Consider the following 17,698-nt stretch of genomic DNA (forward strand, 5'->3'; position numbering starts at 1 on the left):
TGGTGTCATCCGCGAACTTCAGGAGCTTGACGGACTGGTGACTGGAGGTGCAGCTGTTGGTGTACAGGGAGAACAGCAGAGGGGAAAGAACACAGCCTTGGGGGGAACCGGTGCTGGTGGTCCGGGAGCCTGAGACGTGTTTCCCCAGCCTCACGTGCTGCTTCCTGTCGGTCAGGAAGTCTGTGATCCACCTGCAGGTGGAGTCGGGCACGTGCAGCTGGGAGAGCTTGTCCTGCAGCAGGGACGGGATGATGGTATTGAAGGCAGAGCTGAAGTCCACGAACAGGATCCTGGCGTAGGTTCCTGGGGAGTCCAGATGCTGGAGGATGTAGTGAAGGGCCATGTTAACTGTGTCGTCTGCAGACCATATGCACACACATAAGTACATATATACATAAGTGGCACCCTGGATATTTTAAGGGCAAATAATTTGATCAGAATTGTTATTGTATTGTAGTGTGTTAGTACCTTGCCCCCATCATCCTTATTTCACCTCCTTATCCTGCTTTCACCTGAAGTAGCTGCAGGGCGATACTTGTGTTCGCCAGTAGGGGGCAGTAGGGGGCAGTAGCGGGTTTTCCATGACTGGCGCCGTAATTATTGTCTTAAACAAACAAGTTAGACCAGCATATCACAGACAGTGACCAGCTATTAATGTACATCTTGGTGTTTACAGGTGTGAAACATACACAAGTGCCATATATATATATTAATGTTATGTTCGCTCGCTTCGGCGGTGCTATACTTTGATAGTTATTAAGTGTGTAGTAGTTAAGGAGAAGACAGTTAATTAAGGATAGCGCCGTTTAGCTAGCGGATGCTAATCGCGAGCTAGCGTTTTAGCACCATTGTGGCATCAGTAACCTGCCTGAGAATTACATTGTTCCATGAAAGATTAGATAGTTACATGTTGTGTCCCCTGACAGATTATAATTATTATAACTGAGGATTTTTTTAGTTGCCTATTTTGTGGTGCGCCCTCAGGACTTGGTGCCCTACGCACAGCGCGTAGTGCGCGTTATGGGAGCGGCGGCGCTATATATCCTGCAAACTTGTCACATTTCGGTGAAATTCACCGTTTTGAAATCAAAATGGGTCGTCCACGTGAATCGTGTAGATACGAAGAGTTTTTGTTTTGGGGTAGGGGGGGGGGGCAACTGGCCCGCTACTGTTGAGATTGCAGTGAAACGCGGAGAAAATGTGAAGTGGTGCTCTTTGCAATAAAACATCTTTGATGTGTCGCGTCTTGGCCAATCAGCGTGAAGATGTCTTTATCTACTGCTGTCACGCTGCACGGTGTATCGATACTAACAAAGTATCCGTACGTTAAAAACGAGATGATTTAGCATATTTTTTGTATCGATACTTAATTAAAAGAGCCCGTGATCAGCGCGCACGCGCTGCTCCGCTCCGTTAAATGCTGTCTGCACGCACTGCGTCTCACAGCGAGTTGCATAAAGTGGCGGATCTTTAGAGACCGTCTTCCGCTTAAAAAAAAAACCATGCCAGAAGTGAAATGTTTAAGTTCTTTGTCTCCAATGCAGACAGTCTGTAACGTTCTGTAACTCTACAGCTGCTCATACTGAAGGAACTCTGAATCATCTGCTCAGATACAGACTAAAGGCCTCATAGTGTATTATCAATGCTATGATGGCACCATGTAGTTTCATTCATATCTGGCTGTAGGATAATACTAATATTACTGACATTTGTTCAGTGTTGAAAAAGTTGGTAAGAAGTGAACCATACAGATGTTTTACTATTATAGATAAATATACCAGTCTCTTATTTATGGTATCATGTTGTTTTTATGGTATCGTATCGGGTATCATGATATTTATGGCAGGTATTGTATTATTATCTAAGTTATAATGTTAGTATCGTGACAACAGAGAGACAGAACAGACTCAGGGAAAAGTCCTTGAGGACTGTTCAGGCCCAAAAAAAGAAAGTTGGTTTATGAATGACTTTAACCATATTATATATAATGACAATGTATATTTGTTCCTATCATTATAGGGCTTAGTCAGACCTTTTGCTCTTAAACTGTTTATTATAATTATTTAGAATTTAGATTTGTGGTCAGAAGTTAATAATATGATCGTAGTTGTAATTCTAAAAGCTTTGAGGCTTCATTTTTTTGAGATTCCCGCTTTCTGTGTTCCACTGCCCTTAAAAATAAATCCATGTAAACATCTGAATTGTTGAGAGGCGTCTGGGCTTCAGCTTATTAGTGTGCAGCCGGCCCCTGTTACCCAGCAGAGGTCCCTCTGTGTGCCGGGGTTCAGCTGTGTGCTTCTCCCCGCTGACTTGAGAGGCAAGAGTAGACAAGTTGAGACATCCATCAACACACTCTCAGGCCCGCACTCGGGGGACGAGCCACGATTCTGGAACAGTAGCTGCGCTGTTAAGCTGCGTAAAGACTGTACAAGTTACCACAGGCTGCTGCCAATTAACATGTGGCCTGTGGCCCTTTATCCTCAGCGGCCGCCCCGTGTGCAGAGCGAGAAACTGATTTGTCTTTATAAAATGAAGGAAAAAGGGAACAAAGAGAGAAATTGTTGTTTATTTGAAATTAAAGTGTGCGTTTATGCATGTTTGGCGGTCCGGGGACCAGTTTGTGCTCTTTTAGGGAGAAAACAAACAAAGTGTCATGCTGTTTAATCCAAACATCATTTTATACACCAGTAATCAGAACATAATGCTTTGATAATTACTGAAATCATCTCATAAAAATCCTTCTTGCCTATGTTTGAACGAAGATGAATACGTCTTCATCAAGTGTCCTCCTCTTCGCGTTCGCTCTCAGCTTTCCCCATGCAGCATCCCTCCCTTGAGATACAGGCGGGACACCTGTCACACGTTGCTGTCTGCCACAGCGAGAGCTCTCCCGACTCCTTCCCCCGCATAGCATGGAAATCGCTCGCTTTTTGCTTGGATTATGTGCCTTTTTGTGCTTTTACACGTCTCTTTCAGCAGAGTCCACATGCAAGCTGAAGGCCAAGTTCCAGCTGAGCGGCTACAAGGATGTAGAGAAGAAGACGGTGGTCATCGGGGGGATGTTTCCTGTTCACATGCGCATCGCTTCCAAAGATGCTAACACGTCAACGGCACCGGTGTCCTCGGGGTGTGAGGGGTGAGCTTCTCATTTGTCTTTGGTTGTTGTTAGGATATATTACACTGATCTTAGATCATCTCAAAGGTCTAATTAAGTGACAAGATGTAATATTTTAGCCTCTGAATGACAAATAAATGCACTTAGGTGGGTATATGTTCCAACCTCACAGTGTGTTTCTGAGAACTCGTAACCTGATGATTTTACCATCGAACTCAAGCCGGGCAGCACCTCTGGGGCCAATTAGCCTCAGTCGCCTATATTATCATGGAGACAGGCCTTTAGTCTACAAACGGTCCTCTTGTGGCTAATTTAGGTATCATCAAAAGACTGAAATAGTCATGAAGTATTTTCACTTTGCACAACCAAAAAGTTTTCCTTTTTGGTTACCTCCGCTCTCTCCCATCCCCCTCCAGGTTTAACTTCCGTACTTTCCGCTGGACCCAGACCATGCTGTTTGCCATCGACGAAATCAACAAGAAGAAAGACCTGCTGCCCAACACCGACCTGGGCTACGTCATCTACGACTCCTGCTTCACCATCTCCAAGGCGGTGGAGGGCACCCTCACCTACCTGACGGGCCAAGACGAGGCCGTGCCCAACTACCGCTGTGGCAACGGCGCTCCCCTCGCTGCTCTGGTGGGCGCTGGGGGCTCCGACCTGTCCATCGCCACCGCGAGGATACTGGGACTTTATCACTTCCCACAGGTAGGCCAATGGCGAGGGAGAGGAAGACCACGATGGAAGACAAGCAGGATGAACAAGTAAAGTATGTTGTTTGTGTCCTCTCTTGTCATCTTTAGGTCAGCTATTCTTCCACTTGCTCCGCCCTGGAAAGTAAGTTCCAGTTCCCCACCTTCCTCAGGACCATTCCCAACGACAAGCACCAGTCTACAGCTATTGCCCAGTTGGTGCTCCACTTCGGCTGGACTTGGGTGGGCACCATAGCTGCCGAGGATGATTACGGCAAGTATGGCATCAAAGACTTCAAGGAGCAGGTTGAGGAAGCTGGGGTCTGCATCTCCTTCGCTGAGACCTTGCCCAAGGTAACATCTTTTCAACATGTCACTGTCCCTCCTGCAGTTGTGATCACACACTGTCATGGCGGTCTTGTAATACAATTTATTCCTGTTGAAAAAATAAATAAATACTGTTTTTTATTTTTTTTACTTCAGGTGAGTTCACCAGAGGCCATCCAGCGTATTGCTCAAACCGTATTTGAGTCCACGGCCAAGATCATTGTGGTCTTCTCGTCAGACGTGGACCTCAGCCCTCTGATCCTCGAGCTGCTCCAGCACAATGTGACCAACCGCACCTGGATCGCCAGCGAGGCCTGGGTCACCTCGGCTCTCATCAACCGGCCCGGGGTGCATGCTCATTGGTTGATTGACTGAACAGACACGAGGCGGATGCTCCACTGGCTTTATATCATGAACTGATGAATTGACCATGTGCATGTTTTTTTACCCAGGTGAGCTCGGTGCTCGGTGGCACTTTGGGCTTTGGGGTGAAAAGGGCTGACATCCCGGGTCTTCAGCGCCATCTACTGGATTTGGACCCCTATGCCAACCCGCTCACAGAGGAATTCTGGGAGACGGTGTGTTTATTCAATTCAATTCAATTCAGTTTATTTGTATAGCCCAATTTCACAAATTACAAATTTGTCTCGGAGTGCTTTACAATCTGTACACATAGACATCCCTGCCCCAAAACCTCACATCGGATCAGGAAAAACTCCCAAATAACCCTTCAGGGGGAAAAAAGGGAAGAAACCTTCAGGAGAGCAACAGAGGAGGATCCCTCTCCAGGATGGACAGGTGCAATAGATGTCATGTGCCCTCTAGTTGGCCAGACCGTCACCACCCATCTTACTCACCGCGGGCAAAATCCGATTGAGACCAAATGAGGATGAATGTTCAGCGGCAACGCTAAAAGTCATTCCACAAATCTAGAGAACGCTCGTGACCTTTTTTGTGGTTGTCTTGTAGTCGTTCAACTGCACATTGGACTATGGCAGAGCGGTGAGGCAGGCCAAACAGAGGGCCAAGGAGGTCAACGGCACGCTGTCCAGGGCAGCGAGGGGGGTTCCTGATGGGCTGTGCACAGGCAGCGAGCATCTGGCACAGCTCAATAACACCTACTCTGATGTTTCCCAGTTACGGATCACTTACAGGTCAGCTCTCACTGCCCATATTGCTACAATGAATGAGTTTGACCTTCATGCTTCTATTGCCTCCGGCATTAAAGTGTCAGCACACCCACATAACAAAAAAAGTAGCATCAGGCCATGGAGATTGTTTTAGTTTCATGAGATTTTGAGATACCCCTCTATGTATCCCTCTAGTGGCACAGTTTTGGGAACTCATAATATAATACAATACACACGCAATGTAGGTGTTTTTTTATAGGGTGAATATATTTTTATAGAAAGTAGTTCCAGAGCAATTCATTGTGTTTGAGTGGCGGCAGAAACCTTCACTAAACTATCTGCAACGCCACATAGAACTATGAGAGGTGAAAGATATTCTTCTGTTTTTGGCAATTTTTGTGAGCTCAGCCTTCAATGATACGATCACTCTGACGTACTTTGATAGCGCGATCGATAATAGTGATGATGATGATGATGATGATGATGAAGATGTCACCCCACAGTGTGTACAAGGCTGTGTACGCTGTGGCCAACGCCTTGCACAACCTGGAGCACTGTGAAAAGGGACAGGGGCCGTTCGTTGGGGGCAGCTGTGCTGACATTGCCAACTTTGAGCCATGGCAGGTAAGCCTTGCGTGCATTTGTGTGTGTCTGTGTGTGTGTGTGTGTACAACAGCTTTTTGTTTTGCTTTGTTTAGCTGATGTACTACGTGAAGAACGTGCGCTTCAAAGTGCCGCACACGGACGAAGAGATCTACTTTGAGGACGGAGATGTGAAAGGCCTCTACGACATCGTCAACTGGCAGGTCGACAGCGAGGGGGAGATTTCCTACGTCACCGTGGGACGCTACAACGGCTCGGCAGCTCCAGAGCACAGGATGACCATCATGAACAACTCCATCGTGTGGAACAATGAAATCACGGAGGTCAGCAACATGTCGAGCAAGACAGAGTTGGGAACTCTTCCAGATTACGATAGGGGTCACATGCATGCGTGTCTCTGTAAATCTGTGTGTGTGTGTGTGTGTTTTGCAGCCTCCTCATTCAGTGTGCAGTGAGAACTGCGAGCCGGGCACGAGGAAGGGAATCCGACAGGGAGAGCCGGTGTGCTGCTTTGACTGTATTCCGTGCGCTGACGGAGAGATCAGCAACTCAACCAGTCAGTAGAATAATAATAATAAACATTTGATTCATAAGGCGCCTTTCAAAGGCACTCAAGGTCGCCGTACAACACATTAAAACAGTTACAGCTTCTAATCGCTGCTCCATGAAAAGTCTGAACTTCTACTGAAACCTTCGTGAATCACGTTACTTCCAACACTTTTCATAAAGACATTCAAGACCAATGTTAGGAGAACATACATTTGTTTTTGCTTCATTTAATAACATGAAACTGCTCAACTTAATCCCACTGGCCTGAAATTCAATCAAGCTGTGGCATCCTGGTGTACGATTTAAAATGCTATAATTGGGGCAAATATAAAATAATCACAAAGTAAATGTGATTATGACATCGTGTAATATAATTCATTTTGCCTTACAAAGACAGAAAATGCTTAAAAAAAAAAAAAAAGAAGCACGGCGTCTACAAAACCGGAATCCCCGTCGGAAAATAATACACTACAAAAGCAAGAACATGTATTATTGTACGCTCATATTCGGCGGCACGTCACACTGGAGTGGTGCTCGATCAGGAATGTCTTCTGTCATGTTTCAGAAGCCACTTGGATCCACTGGGAGCCATCCGTTTCCAGACTAAGCCCCAGTTCCTCCCTCTCTGACAGATGCCCGAGCATGTATCCTGTGCAGTTACGAGGACTGGTCCAATGATGCTCACGATACCTGTGTCCCAAAAATCATTGAGTACCTGGCCTTTGGAGAGCCGCTGGGAATCACTCTCATCGCCATCTCGGCCGTCGGAGCTCTGGTCACCATCGGTGTCGGGGTGAGACTCAGTCGGGGGAAACCAACTGATCCCATTGGTTGCAGAGAGTAAGGAGCTCAAAACCTGCGATGGTGTGATTCCCTCTTCTTGGTTTCCCAGGTGGTGTTTGCTGTGCACCTTGGCACGCCTCTGGTGAAAGCCAACGACCCTCTGTTGAGTTTCTCGCTGCTCTTCTCGCTGGTGGTGACCTTCCTCAGCTCCATCGTCTTCCTCGGAAAGCCTCGGCACTGGAGCTGCATGACCAGCCAGGTAGCCCTGGCTCTGGGTTTTGCTCTCTGCCTTTCCTCTCTCATGGGTGAGTCCACTGCCTTGTTGTTGTTGTTGTTGTTGTTGTTGTTGAGCATACATAGACACAGTCCGTCTATCTACTAACTGCTCAGTCACACAGGTAAGGCCGTAGTGCTGATGCTGAGAGCTCGGTTCCTGAAGGCGATCCGGATCAGAAACAAAGCAGCTGCCAAAGCTGCAAAGTTGGCTGCAGCCGAGGCAGCAGAAGCAGCAGCCAACGGCGTCGTCATGACCAACACCGCGAACAACGTTGACGCCAACAATGCCGCCGATAACCCTGAAGTCGACAGTCTCACCTGTGCCCACCAGAGGGCGATAACTGCTGTGGCAACTTTAATACAGGTAGATGGAATAAAGAAAGGCAGAAAGGAAGTTAAGCATCTTTACTCTGACCCCATCCTGTGTTATATCTGACCTTCTTCCACCCAGGCTATAGCGTGCACAGTGTGGCTCATCCTCATCCCTCCACACCCCATTGAGAACACCTCGACCCAGAATATCAAGATCATTCTGGAGTGTGATGAAGGCTCTGTGATCTTCATCTGTTGTGTATTCGGCTATGACATCCTGCTGGCTCTGACGGCCTTCGTCTTTGCGTTCATAGCCCGCAAACTAGAGGACTACTTCAGGTGGGTTTCAGAGGAGATAAACAGAGGAGCATTTGCAATTGATATCATGGCCGCCACGAAAGGGGAAATAAACATTCATATTTCTGCGATACAGTTATATATACGGGTGTGTAAATCAGTTTTAAAACTGATACTGGACTTGATTTTTGTCCAGAGAAAAAGATGCCAAAACATTATATTGTTAAGAGGGATTATTTTGAACACTTCTTCATCGTCTTCTCAAACAAATACAAACACACTGGTATTAATCTGTAAAAAGTCAAAAGATGTGTGCTATATATTACTTTTATAATTCAATGTCCACTTGTTCCTCCGTCTCTAATTCAACCATTTTGTGTAAAGAACCTTTCTCTTGACGCAGCATCTTTCTTACTCTGTTTCCCAGTGAGGCCAAGTCTGTGACCTTCGGCATGCTCGTCTTCTTCATCGTGTGGATCTCCTTTGTCCCAGCGTACCTCAGCACACGTGGCAAGTTCATGGTCGCTGTCCAGATTTTTGCCATCTTGGCTTCCAGCTTCGGCCTGCTGGCCTGCATCTTTTTGCCCAAGTGCTACATTATTTTGGTCAAACCGGAGCACAACCGAGAGGAGATGATGAAGCCCCGCCCCAAACCCCGCGATGGGACCTCCACCGGGACCTCGGCCTCCCTCAATACAGCTGTTACGAAGATCAATACGATTGCATCCACTGCTATTGACGATTAGCGGAGCCGCACGAAGAACTAAACAGAGCCACGATACTGGAATCATAAAATAAGTAATTGGTTCATTGGGCAACTGGTTCAGCTGATTAGGGTCCCCAGTCTTGTTAGTCATATATATTTTACAATCGTCATGTTTGTTCATAATTAATAGACAAAATATATTTTAAACTAAATATGTATCTTTACACTGTTTGTCAAGTCAAAGTCAAGTGTATCATCACCTGCGTTAGATAGGTGATAGAAAAAAAAGCATTTTTAACAACATTGCTATTTCTTGATACAAATGTCAAACGCAGAGCATTTTTAACACGCAATATGATATTGAATGTTCTTGCTTTACTATTTGTCTTTGAGTCATGCTAACTTATACTTTAACACGTTCAGATTCTTATAATCAATTTGTGTAGCATATTTACAATAAAGTCAACGTTTTACCTCAGATATTGTACTGCTGTCCTAACACATTTTAAACCCATTTGACAATTTATAAACATGATATATGTGGTTCTCATTCAAATCGGTGCTCCCAGTCACTCCCAGTTACCATAGTAACCTGTCAATCTGATAAACACTAGTGTAACTCTGTTCACATAATATATTTCCTAATACTATATTAGATCTATTTCCTTCGGTCACTATCAAACGTCTTTTTCTTGTTAAGGCAAACATTTGATTTGAAGCTCATTTTTGGGCACTGCTTTTACTGACTGTCAAATATTTATAAAAATCCAGGCAATAAATTACCGTGAACTGTATAACTGTCGACTCTGTAACGTAGTTGTTGTCCTTTCACAGTTTTAAGTAGGACTGCAGAGAATAATCTATTTGAATGATTTTGTCTCTGAACATAGCCATGCCTCCCTACGGCCACCAGAGGGCTGCCATTATAATTAATTAACTTAGTGCTTCTAGAGGAGTTCTTTAAAGCTTCACAAATGTTTATATATATATATATATATATATATATATATATACATGAGCATCTTGAGAAGATGGAAAGAAATATGATGCTCCATGAAAATGTGAAGTTTTTGCCTACTTTTTAGTTGAAGAGAAATGAATTATGCTGGAATACATGTGATAGAGGACTCAGTGTTGAAAAGACGACAACTAGAGAGGAAAGCACACAAAACCTTCAAAAAATCTAAAATTTACTGAACAATATGAAGTGTGTGTGTATGTGTGTATTGTCGCCCATCAGCATGTGACTTTCCAGGAATCTGAAATCCAACCAAAGCTGTCACTGTGGATGGTAATACATCCTCCGGGTGACGGAGCGGTGAAGGAATGTGTTTATAATGTATGGCCAACTGACGAGAGTGCACAGGAGCAGTAGTGATAAATCAAGACAAAGTGTGTACACGTGCATCACTTCATGTGTGTGTGTGTGTTTGTGTGTGTGTGTGGGTGTGTGTGTTTATGCATGCACTAATGTTAACTTGCAGGAGTTCTTTTCAGTTAACTCTTTTTTTTAACCCTCCTGTTGCCTTCGGGTCAATTTGACCCGATTCAATATTTCACCCTCCTGCCGCCTTAGGGTAAATTTGACCCGATTCAATGTTTAACCCTCCTGTTACCTTTATATTTACTAACATATTTTACCCTTGGGGTCAATTTGACGCCAGCAATTAAAACCTCCAGAAAATTATTAGAATTAATATTGTTTTCCAAGTTTAAGTGTGAGGTACTTTATGTTTGTTTGTTGACTACTGAAAGAACACCGACATTAAACATTGAATGGGGTCAAATTAACCCTAAGGCGGCAGGAGGGTTAAATATTGAATCGGGTCAAATTGACCCTAAGGCAACACAAGGGTTAAGTGAACAAGTGACCTTGTATAATTTCCCGTGTTTTGATATCTTCATGTTTCTTATCGCAGGTCCAAGTGCAACATACATTGAAAATCTATCTATCTATTTTCAATTCATGTAAAGCATCACACGCTCATAAGGACACGTTTTTTTTCTTTTCTTACATACCGTTCAAGGACCACTGTGCTCTTAAATTAGCGTTGAATCAATTCAGTGATTCATTTCAGGAAGTTCTCATCCACTTCATACGCCTGAAGGACTTTAAGTCTTCCGTTTATCTTCCTCGGTCTCCATGTGATTAATAAAGAACTAAGTGAGTGTGACACAATCCAAATGAGCCAAAAAAAGCTGATGTTGTTTGTTTCTATTCCAAGTAACCGTGCAGCCAACCTCACAGACGTGAACTGTGTTTTACCTAAAGGAGAGGAATCGATCGACCTTTAAAGGCTGGAGACAGAAACTCCTAAGAGATGCAGACAAACACAACGAGAGATCAACAAAGTGTCTCTGTGAGGTGTTTGGCAACCACAAGCCGACAGATCAGCGTTATGCTCCTCGGCATAGATTAAAAACCTTTATACATTTTTTATCTCCAAGTCATTTAGGCATTCTTCATCGGGATATCCCCTCATTTGGGGTATTGATACTGGGTGTAGAGAGGGCTGTCTAAACATGTCACTCAAAAATCTCCCACCGGAGTTCTGGGTCGAGGTCGGTTGGCAGTGAAGGTGATGACACATGATTCACACGTTCATACAGATTGTAGCGCAGCTCATTAGCCAATCAGGTGAGAGCCACACACTCATTCGTAGGCTAATAGGCAGCCGGCATTGAGACTGCAGGTTGGCCCTATGCTCAGACTGTGCACACTTCATGTGGCTTAGACTGTTGTTCTACATGTGGCTATGGTAAGAAGCCAAACCTGTGATAAATCTTTTTTTTAAAACATGAATAATTCTTCGTCATTATTTGAATGCGTCTGTATAAGTAGTGGAGGGGTGCCAGCACCTTTAGTGTGTTGTACGTAATCATTGTGATAGTGTGTTTAGTGCAAGTTTTATTGTCGGTTGAAAAGCTGAGAAGACTTTTTTTAGAATAGTAAATGCTTTTTAAAATAAATGTCATTCTGACTGTTGTGGTCTCTTTATTGTAACCCCCGAGACAAACGGTGGAGGTTACATGTTCGAACCATTCAGTGACCTTTGTGCCTTGCACAGAAGCAACTGCATTTCTTATTTATTTTCTTATTTATTCAGTTAAAATTCTATCACTTTTTTAATTTGTCAAACGATTGAACACCTGTTCAATCCACTCTTAAGTCCTCAGCAATAGACACTGCATCACAGGTATTTAGCTGTAAGTGGTACTTTATCAATCTCAAACCTGTCACGAAACCTTGAACTCTGATGCTTTGAGCCCATGATGAATCTCGATGTGTGTGTGTGTATTCTTTGATTTTTTTCTGATTTCTGGTAACACATTCTCTGCTCTCAAGACCAATTCATTTTCCACAGACGCACACATTTTTGAAGTATACAAGTCCTCAATTAATAAGAAACATGTGGCTATATTCAGACTAGTATTACATAAACCACCGTGTCAGAAAATGTCCTCTTGTTGCTGTACGTGAAAGAAATACCTGCTTTCCAAATGCCATTTATTCAAAACTAGAATTCTTCTGTTTCGCTTGTGCTGACCTTAGATTTTAGAGGTCGCGTCGACCTTTTGTGTCAAATATCCCATTATGTCCTATTAACATGTGTGCAGTCTTACCAGCTCACGAACTCAACACTAGTTAACTGAATGGATGCAATCTTTAAAGCTGATTATATTAAAGGCAGATGGAACTTTGTTGGTATACACTCGTGCAGCATCTTGTTTAATATATGCAGAGTGCAATCTAATACCGTATAAAGGTATGTAACTGCACCGCCAGTAGTAATTAGACTAATCAAACAGCTTCCAACATATTGAAAGAAAGAGTTAGGTGTGTGTGTGTGTGTGTGTGTGTGTGTGTGTGTGTGCGCGCCAGTGGATCAGTTTGCGTCTCGGCATGCCCATGCTAGGATTTCTCTTAACAAAAACATGGCAGAGAAGTCAGATTGGGTTCACTTTGTGTGTCCTTCATGGACATCAGGTCAACCAGACAACGTGTGCATGCCTGTGTGTGTCATGTTAAATTGGATTCAATCTATTGTCATTGCGCAGAGTACAGGTACACAGGCAACGAAATGTATTCTCTGCATTGAACCCATCCTTAGTTATTAAGGAGCAGTGGGCTGCAGTGAAGCGCCCGGGGAGCAACTGGGGGTTCAGTGCCTTGCTCAAGGACACTTCGACTTGCAACTAATGGGGAGAGCGGGGATTGAGCCGACGACCTTGGGGTTGCAGGGCGACCCCCTTACCCCACTGAGCTACAGCCGCTCAGCTGAGCTATGTGACCTCCAGCACATTTCTAATACACATTATCTGTTGACCACAGGTCCCTTCACGCTGTACAGTCACCACTGAGATCCCCCCCCATAGCCCCTGAGACGAGTCCAGTGAGCTATCATTACCTGCCTGAATAATTGAGGGCTGACACTCGATCACTGATCTGTTCACTTGACCTCTGAGGACACCAACGTCTGTGTCTCTAATTGGATATCAAAATGATCCTCAGACTACACAGCCAGACATTTAAATACTGCACACTTAAAAACACGTTGGCTAATCATGCAGCTTCAGCCTCAGGCTTTTAAGCATGACATCATGTATGTGGGAATGGAATATAGCGGTAGTATTCAACTAACAATTGTGTTTTTGTTAGCTGAAATAAGCCATTTATATCAATATTGGAGTGGGTCTGGGTTAACCTTTACCCTAATCTTTTTAAGGTGAATCAACGTTCCATCACAAACCAATCAAACAAATCCATTAGGTCCTAAAAGTTGCTAAATGATCTAATAGTCACATCCAGTTATTTTTGTGCTGTCGGAGATCAAGACAATTGGAAGATAATTATTGACTCAAAGTCCAACCTTTTTTTGCTTGATTTGCCACTAAGCAACTTTAGTGGGAGCCAACGATGTATCCAGTTCTCTTTTTACATCCATGGAGTAGCCTAGAACCAACAAGCCAAACACCGGCTGAAGAGAGGGCCTCTGGTCTTTATCTGACCCAAAGGCCCCCTCTCCAACATGATCTCCAAGCGAGAGCGAAGGGGCATTCAGTAGATGCCATATCACAAACTAACTGCTAGATATACGTGAATATTATATTATGCTATTTTAAGAAAACCTTTTACAAGATGATTGCATTGAAGCCAGTCAGCTGGACATTGTTTTTAATGATGGCTGACAGGTGTCATAACTAAGGGTTTCACTTCTTTTTTGCATGGATGCTCTTATTCAAATAATTCATTGAGTGAATTTAGTGAACTTCAACTAATTATCCTTGACATCTCCGGCATCTTTGCAGTTACTGTTAACCAGTATGTGATCTGCTCACATTAAATTCAAATAATTGCTCAAACACTTTAATTAAAATGAAAGTGCAGTGCTCCCTGAGGCCCCTCCAACAAAGCTGGCTCTCACTACTTTGGTGTGGATATGTGAGCCAGCACTTTACTTAGCCAGCTTTCATAATAAATGAACTTCACACAGGGTCAATACTTTCTCAAGGTCTTCTCCTTCCCTCATTAGACTGATTTTGAACCTCTCTGTGTATTCCGCTCCCCTTGTGTTGGGCCAGGTGGTAAAGGGCCACACGGCCCCCTGCTCTCCTGCAGGACCTGACACACATTAGCATCAGCATGCAATCCCCCTGCACCACACATAGGATGATTGAATGCCTGCATCTCCTGGGTCCTTCCACTCACCTTCGGGTATCCTTCCCTCTCTTTGTAGTGCAGCTTTGCTGTTTTGTGGCCCCCCCTCCTTCCGGTGCATTCAGGCAAAAAAATAAAGTTTTTTTGTGTGTAAAGAAAAAGTTCAGAGGAAGAATCCAAAGTCTACTTGAAGGTTCTCAGGAAGGTATACAAAACAGCTCTTGGTGTTAGTGTGTACTTTGATCAAACACACACAAATGGAAACAGATGGAAACATAAGACCCCACACAAAGCCTCTCTATGTGACTTTACATATGCAGAGATTAAACATGGACTAGTTGGATATACATTTTGTTGTTTTGGCAAAGTTTAAAAATACAAGCATTTAACATTCTTGTTTTTATTTGCAGCCACGTGTCAATGTTTCCACATTGTTATGCCAGGCAAAGATGTACATTTGTGTTTCTCTGTTTGGTGTCTTATGACACAAGGAATGGTATTAAGACTCTAAGGAGTGTAGGAGTGTAAATATAGAGTTGTCACTGATACCAAGCCTGCAGATAAAAAAAACATGTGCCTCATGCAGGGAGCAATATACTAACACATTTCCTCAGATTTGTATTTGTATCCGTGATTTGTCCTTAATTTGTTCGTACCCATTTTTCTATGTTTTGATTTTTATTGAGAGGTCGAGAGCCTTCTTCCCAAGAAAAGAAAAGAAAATATTTTTTTCACAGTACACCAAATTGTTACTCCAACGCAAACATATAATTTAATTTATTTTAAGAGGAAAGAAATGCATGAATATCATAAAACTCTTGCACTTATATAATGCTTAGAAGACATTTCATATTCTAAGAATAAACAATTGGCCACACGCCTGGAACTTATAATCAAATGAGATTCTTCTTTCAGCTAATCTGGGGAAGAGCAGGATGCTTAAGAATGTTTAGTGCATCTGGAGTTGACTTTCATTAATTCATTTAAGAGAATGTTGCTACATGAAGCCCTGTGTGTATACGTGTGTGTGTGTGTGTGTGTGTGTGCGTGTGTGTGCACGAATGTAGTGTGGTATAATAATTGTTGATAGCTCTGCTTCAAATAATTTCCATAATTAGTTTGTTGTCTAAATCTATTTTTAGTATCTAGTATTTCCACTGTACAGTTAGTTTGTCGATGTGGATTGTCTAACTCTTACGCAGTTTGTGAGTGTGTTCTTATTTTTTCTTTAAAGATGTGCAGGGTGTGTGTGCGTGTGTGTGTGTGTGTATGCATTGTCGACACCCCGGCATCTTTGGCTCCCTTCTTTTAGGCCAGGGCTGGAGGTGACGAGACAAGGAAACCAGGATCCTGTTTCAGGCTGGATGAGGCTATAAGAGACTAGAGAGCACACTGACGGACAGAAAGACAAAGAGAGACAGATCGGAACACGACTTGAAAACAAAAGCACAAGTAGAGAGTTTGAGAAGTGGAAAAAGGTCGTGGCAGTCAAACAAAAGAAGCTTTCCTTCGACCTGCATCACTCTGAGCTGGAGTGATCAATCAAAAAGAAGGACTTGGAAATCCGCAGCTCCACCTTTTCCCCTTGGCCCCTCTGAACTCTGCCCTTGAGGGGAGGGAGGGGGCAACCTCTGGGGCCATGCGACCCGCCCGGAGCAGCGGCGGGGAGCACCAGCAGCACCACTCGCACCGCAGACAATCGGTGGGCTCCCTCAGCGGGGCGAAGGCCCAGCGCTGCCAGGACGCCAAACGCAGCTCCTCGTCCGGGGAGCAGTCGGCCCAGCACAGACACAAGGCGGCGATGATCAGAGAGATTGAGACCAGCTGGTACCTGAACATGTTTGGACTGGGCAAAGAGGACACAGTCGCTCACAGGACTGGCATGCCCTACAGGTCGGTTAAGCTCTGTGAGTGTGTGAGAATGCGTGTGAGACAGAGGAGGCTTAAATAGCACCCGTGCAGTCACACTGACACGGCGCAAACAGATGGAAGTCCTAATGTTTTGTACAGAGCTGCACACACACACACACACACACACCTACACACACACACACACACACACACACACACACACACACACACACACACACACACACACACACAGCAGGCAGATCACAACAGCCACAGTGAACTTCACACCTCTGTTTTACACCTGACAGGAACACACACACACACACACACACACACACACACACACACACACACACACACACACACACACACACACACACACACACACACACAGCAGGCAGATCACAACAGCCACAGTGAACTTCACACACCTCTGTTTTACACCTGACAGGAACACACACACACACACACACACACACACACACACACACACACACACACACACACACACACACACACACACACACACACACACACACAGCAGGCAGATCACAGCAGCCACAGTGAACTTCACACACCTTTGTTTTACACCTGACAGGACCAAGCACACGCACACACACACACACACACACTCACACACACACACACACACACACACACACACACACACACACACACACACACACACACACACAGCAGGCAGATCACAGCAGCCTCAGTGAACTTCACACACCTTTGTTTTACACCTGACAGGAACACACACACACACACACAACACAAGTATTAAAGTATTTCTGCTCGGTGGAGTGATGTGCATGTGTGCTGTGTTTTTGGACGCGACCATCGTTAACAAGTGGTCCCCCTGCTGCCTATCATTTCATTTGTGAGCATTGCGTGTCACGGGAGTCACGCTGGTCACGAAGACCTCCGGCCCGGAGTTGTGCCACCTGATCTGGCCGTAATGCTAATAGCCAGCATCTGTCTTGCCGCATTAGGCTGTGTTGACATCCTCTAACACCATGGTGACACAACATTACGGAGGCTGCGGGGAGATTTGGTTCTTGTCCCTGTGTGTGACTGACAGACGGAGAGCGCCGATGGTGCCGGTTAGCGGGCCGTGACGTGGACGGTCGTTTCCACTTTCAGGAGTTAGAGTATTCCTGCAGCAAGTGGTGGTGATCTTGTGTTCCTTTTTCTCACACATGGATATTTTCAGGATTGGGTTCGTCCCCCTTTCAAGTTTCAAGTTTCAAGTTTCAAGTTTTTATTGTCACATCCCCTTTTATACAAGTATAATCGGTTATTAAATTCTTAAAAGCAAAAACAGCACCGACAGTAGCAAAAAAAAAAAAAGAAGAATAAGAATAAACTATACATACAAACACACACAAAAAAGAG

General features: G+C 44.3%; 2 protein-coding genes across 4 annotated transcripts in view; both read left to right on the forward strand.

Moving 5' to 3' along the window:
- LOC130210729 (vomeronasal type-2 receptor 1) overlaps positions 1-8,830 on the forward strand; it is a 19,151-nt gene extending 10,321 nt beyond the window's left edge. Inside the window, exons 2-16 of the mRNA XM_056441212.1 lie at positions 2,977-3,136; positions 3,532-3,823; positions 3,919-4,161; positions 4,291-4,482; positions 4,587-4,712; positions 5,104-5,141; positions 5,196-5,288; positions 5,768-5,888; positions 5,963-6,190; positions 6,300-6,423; positions 7,049-7,209; positions 7,309-7,504; positions 7,598-7,839; positions 7,927-8,126; positions 8,512-8,830. Of these exons, the coding sequence (XP_056297187.1) occupies positions 2,977-3,136; positions 3,532-3,823; positions 3,919-4,161; positions 4,291-4,482; positions 4,587-4,712; positions 5,104-5,141; positions 5,196-5,288; positions 5,768-5,888; positions 5,963-6,190; positions 6,300-6,423; positions 7,049-7,209; positions 7,309-7,504; positions 7,598-7,839; positions 7,927-8,126; positions 8,512-8,830 (2,735 nt within the window). The remainder of the gene's footprint in view (positions 1-2,976; positions 3,137-3,531; positions 3,824-3,918; positions 4,162-4,290; positions 4,483-4,586; positions 4,713-5,103; positions 5,142-5,195; positions 5,289-5,767; positions 5,889-5,962; positions 6,191-6,299; positions 6,424-7,048; positions 7,210-7,308; positions 7,505-7,597; positions 7,840-7,926; positions 8,127-8,511) is intronic.
- A 6,990-nt stretch (positions 8,831-15,820) lies between these two features.
- The window catches only part of kcnab1a (potassium voltage-gated channel subfamily A regulatory beta subunit 1a), a 108,058-nt gene continuing 106,180 nt past the window's right edge, over positions 15,821-17,698 (forward strand). For all 3 annotated transcript variants that reach the window (XM_056440700.1, XM_056440703.1, XM_056440704.1), the window contains exon 1: positions 15,821-16,342. In XM_056440700.1, coding sequence (XP_056296675.1) covers positions 16,089-16,342 — 254 coding nt within the window. In that variant the 5' untranslated portion in view covers positions 15,821-16,088. The remainder of the gene's footprint in view (positions 16,343-17,698) is intronic.

Source organism: Pseudoliparis swirei, chromosome 20, assembly GCF_029220125.1.
Source record: "Pseudoliparis swirei isolate HS2019 ecotype Mariana Trench chromosome 20, NWPU_hadal_v1, whole genome shotgun sequence".
In the NCBI taxonomy this organism is placed as follows: domain Eukaryota; kingdom Metazoa; phylum Chordata; class Actinopteri; order Perciformes; family Liparidae; genus Pseudoliparis; species Pseudoliparis swirei.